We start from the raw sequence: 4,478 nt of genomic DNA, 5'->3' as shown, positions 1-4,478 counted from the left end.
ATCTTCTGGGAATTAGAACATGCAAGGAGAAGGAATTTGTTTTTCTTCTCCTTGTGGTTGAAGTCCTTACCAACATTAAAAAAACCTGGAAATACTGTAGTAAGTGACACTTGCTGCTCTCCCCCTTCCCTTATAATTGTTTTCATATGTCTAGGATAAGGCAGTGGTCCCCAAACTTTGATCCTCCAGATGTTTTGGACTTCAGCTCCCAGAATTTCTGATTGCTGGCCAAGCTGCCAACAGCGTCTGGGAGATGAAGTCCAAGACTCCTGGAAGACCAAAGTTTAGGAATCACTGTGGTTCTGTATGGTCTTCAGCAGGTGCTTTGCAATGCTGGCTCTTGACACCAGCCCTGCCTTCCTTTTTCTTAAAAACTAAAGATTACACCTCAGCCTCACACTTTCTCAATACAAAATCTTTAGATTAACAGTGTCATGAGAATATTAATCTTTTGGGGAGAATTAAGAAATAATGCTGTTTTCAGAGCTTGTTGTGGCATGCTTGCTAATGGATGCTGTTGAGAGTTTGATATTTCATACACAAGGATACCAAGATTAATGTGTATTTTGTGACAAAACTAGTGTTTGGAGCTAGTAATGTTTGTTTGTGTGTTTGCAGAGCCACACAATACTTGCTTAAGCTAAACGTTTTCTGTATCAACACAAATCAATGGAAGCTTTCTCCAGCCCAGCAGCTTCCATGTCTATGGGACTACATCCCCATCATTATTCAGTCTGTCCAATGTGCATGTGGGCTTGGGATGTTGAAATGCATAGTCCAAAATTTGGAAGGTGCCAGGTTTAAAAAAAAAGCCCTGTTATGTTGAGACATTCTAAATTTCTGAAGTGCTCGCCTCTAAAGGTAATTCACACAGTAACAGTTAACCCTAACATCTTACTACACACATGAATGGAATGTAAAGGATGTGGAGGATTTGATACACATTAAGAGGACCCTCACCAAAGCAAACCCTTTGCTTACCATGTCACTCCTCAAGGTGGGCCAGGGAGATGGTGTGCACTGAAGGCCCAGTTCTGTCGGGAGCACGACTTTGACTGTTGACATGGAACAAGGGAAAGACCTTGATCTTCATGCATAAAAACATCTGACAGATCTGCAGGCGCACCTCCTTTTGCCTGTAGGCATAGATTACAGGGTTCACCAGAGAGTTGCATACACCCAGCACCCAGAGGTACCGCTCAAGGAGATGATCCAGGAGACACTGCTGACATGTAATCTGTACAATGCTTCCGATGAAGAATGGGGACCATAAAACTGCAAAGCATCCCACTAGGATGGCCACAGTGCGCAAAGCTTTGGTGGCAGTAGAGCATTTAGGGCCTGGACAGGTTGCCGTAAATCCGATGGGTTCCAATCCTTGAATTTGCTGAGCATGCAGAGAGGCAATCTTCAACAGGTGGCAATGAAAGTAGATGAAAATAAAGAAACCTGGGAAGAAACCCACACAAAAGATAGCAAGCACATATGTAGGCTGGAAGACTTTGAAGAAGGTGCATAGCCCTTGGTAGTTTTTTTGCTGGAAGCTGTGAACAATCATAGGGAGGAATCCAACCAAGCAGGCCAAGAGCCAGAGTCCTCCAATGCAAACACCAACAACTGGGCCACACATGATTTTGAAGTACTGGAAAGGATGTTTTATGGTCAGGTATCTGTCAAAGGAGACCAAAATTACAGTGATGATGGAGGCAGCTGAGGGGAAGGTAACACAGGCCATCCGTAGCACACAGTAGTTTTGTGGGGTCTGATACTCAGGGCTGGACAGCTCTTCAGTGACCAGGCCAGTTATGGTGAAACCGACCAAGGAGTCGGCAATGGCAAGGTTTAAAATAAAGCACAGTCCAAGGCATCTGCTCTTCCAAATCAGCTGAACCAACACGACAACCACAAAAATATTCACAGCCATGATGAGCAATGACAGGATTGCAAGGATGACCCCAAAGCTAAAGTCTCCCATAATAATTTTAATTCCTGGAAGAACGAAGGCAAGGGTTGAGAGCTCTCTTCAAAGGAAGGTTGCCAGGAGAACCACTGTAAACGTTTTCAGGTCGGTCACTCTGCTTGTAGGACCTATTTGGACAACCTCAAAACCAGGAGGTTTATCCTGTCTTTTCCCAGGGAACCAAATAACTGAGCCGCACCTTCTGTTACCTTCATCTCTTTCTAGTTTTCCAAAGCTGATACAGGCAGTAACTGCAGAAGTGGTTAGATGTAGTCCCTCCTTCAGTTTCCAGACAACCTGAGAGTGCGAAGGATAAATGCTTCCTGGGATTTTGTAGCATGCACTCAGTGCTCCAAGTGCTTGTGACTTGCATTGGCGGTGGCCTCCAGATGGTGTACATATGGGAAATCATCCATTATTTTATTACGTTCTTATGTTTTATGGAGTGCTATGGATTTTTGAATAATGGTTTTATATCTGTTTATTTCTTCCAGGATGCTTGCATGGAAAGTCATATAGAAAAATGCAAAGCTAACAAATTAAGCTCTTCAAAAAGGGTGTACTGGACCAAAGCAAAGGGGAGAACTGGAGTAGAGCTGAAGAGTTTATTCCTGACGTAGGTATACCCAACTCTCTTCCATGCCAGCCACAGATGCTGGCGAAACGTCAGGAATAAACTCTTCTAGAACATGGCCACAGAAAACTATGTTTATTTTGGCTGCAGCATTGTTCCCAGCTAGGGTTGCCATAACCCGGCTGCAACCGGGTTTTTCCCGGTTTTGGCGGCACCTGCCCGGTCACGGCACGGGTGCAGCCAAAAACTGGGAAAAGCCCGGTTGCAGCGGGGTTGCTAGGCAACCCTGAGGCTTCGCTGCCCTCCTCCTCCTCCACCGTGCATGGCCGCGCAGAGGAAAAGGAGGGCAGCAAGGCCTGGGGCGGAGGAGGCTGCAGGGAGGCGGCGCCTCTTGGGCGCAGTTGCGCCAACCTCCCCGCCTCCCTGCAGCCTGCTTGCCTCCTTCCTGGTCCCTGTGGGGGCCAGGAAGGAAGCGAAGCTCTGGCGATGGCCGGCGGCCTGCTCGCCTCCTTCCTGGTTCCTGCGGGGGCCAGGAACGAGGTGAGGCCCCGGCGATGGCCGGTGGCCTGCTCGCCTCCTTCCTGGTCCCTGTGGGGGCCAAGAAGGAGGCGAGGCCCCAATCCTGGCCTCCGATAGCGGTGAGGCCCGGGGCCCAGGCGGGGAGGGAAAGCCTCCTTAAGTGGAGGCTTTCCCCCTCCGCTTGGCTTCCGCTCCCCGCCGCGATCGCGAGGGGAAATGTAGGACAAAATTTTCAAATGTAGGACACATTTTGTGTGTCCTACATTTGAAAATTTTGCCCTACATTTTTCCCGGTTTGGAGGTCCGGCACTATGGCAACCCTGTTCCCAGCAGGAAATTCTTCCATATTACTGGGACCATGATTCTAAAATGAACCACGTTTTCATAGTATTTTGAACAAAGAAAACTAGAAATCACATTTCATTGGTTACACTGAATTAAACATCGACACCCCTGTTCAAATATGACACCTGACATATGTCTCTATGCCTTGTGGCACCCATCAATCGAACCATTATCTATATGTTTTGTTCTGCTGTCCTCAAACTGTTTATGCAGTACTTCCTTTTATTTGGGCAACTTAAAATCTGGAGCCATTCAGAGTTGTTTACATTCCAAAGCAGAGAACTTGACATGACCTGAATTCCAAAATGTCCTCCATTTTGGGAGTGACTAAGGTTCATGAATGTATATCTCTATCAGTGTGCTTTTGGTTTTTATTGTGTAATGACCTGCTTTTTCTTGAATGCCCCACATTCTGAGGTTCATCGTCCTCCTTTGCGCAAGATGAGCAAATGTCCACCCAGCAAAGGAGGGCAAGACGCCGCCGAATGGTAGACATTGAAGAAAAATGGAGGACAGGAGGACAAAAAAATTTAAAAAGCTAAAAAGGTTAACAGAATTATAAATCCCTTCTTCGTAGTCGGTGCTCAAAATGGAGGACGTTTTGGGATTCCTTCCTGGACAGGAAGGCTGGAATGTAGGACGTGTCCTGGGAAAGGAGGACGTTTGGTCACTCTAAGACTGATTCCCAAACACTCCTTCCAGGTATTTTTTGGACTTCAGCTCCCAGAAGCCTCAGCCATGTTGGCCAATGGAATGGGATTCTGGGAGCTGAAGTACAAAAGACCTTGGAAGGACAGAGTTTGAGCATCACTACTGGAGACGCTCTAGCCATCCGTTCTCTATGGTGCCAGTCCTTCTCGTTCTGCGCCTAGAGGTTCGATCCGGAAGCCTTTGTGTGTGGGCACTTCCTACTTCCGGAGGCCGCTCTACCTTCGGGACTCTATGGTAGCCCTTTCTGCAGGGGAGGGCTGGGCCTCCTCCCATTGTGAAATCTCTGCGCTTTCCTTGGCTTCTTTGGCTTCTTTGAAGCTCCTTTTATCTCATCTTGTGGAAGTGGGGGGGGGGGGGGGAGGGAGTTAT

The 4,478-nt window shown here is 47.3% G+C and overlaps 1 protein-coding gene across 1 annotated transcript; it reads right to left on the bottom strand.

Moving 5' to 3' along the window:
* Positions 1-985: 985 nt before the first annotated feature.
* GPR119 (G protein-coupled receptor 119) lies at positions 986-1,975 on the bottom strand. Its single transcript, XM_089537204.1, has one exon. It carries the CDS (start codon positions 1,973-1,975, stop codon positions 986-988), a length of 990 nt encoding a protein of 329 aa, XP_089393330.1.
* Positions 1,976-4,478: the final 2,503 nt, after the last annotated feature.

Source organism: Sceloporus occidentalis, unplaced genomic scaffold, assembly GCF_023333645.1.
Source record: "Sceloporus occidentalis isolate IW3139 unplaced genomic scaffold, rSceOcc1.0.p SCAF_8, whole genome shotgun sequence".
NCBI lineage: Eukaryota > Metazoa > Chordata > Lepidosauria > Squamata > Phrynosomatidae > Sceloporus > Sceloporus occidentalis.
Note: the sequence above shows the minus strand (reverse complement) of the source record. Positions and strands in the feature narration are given on the sequence as shown.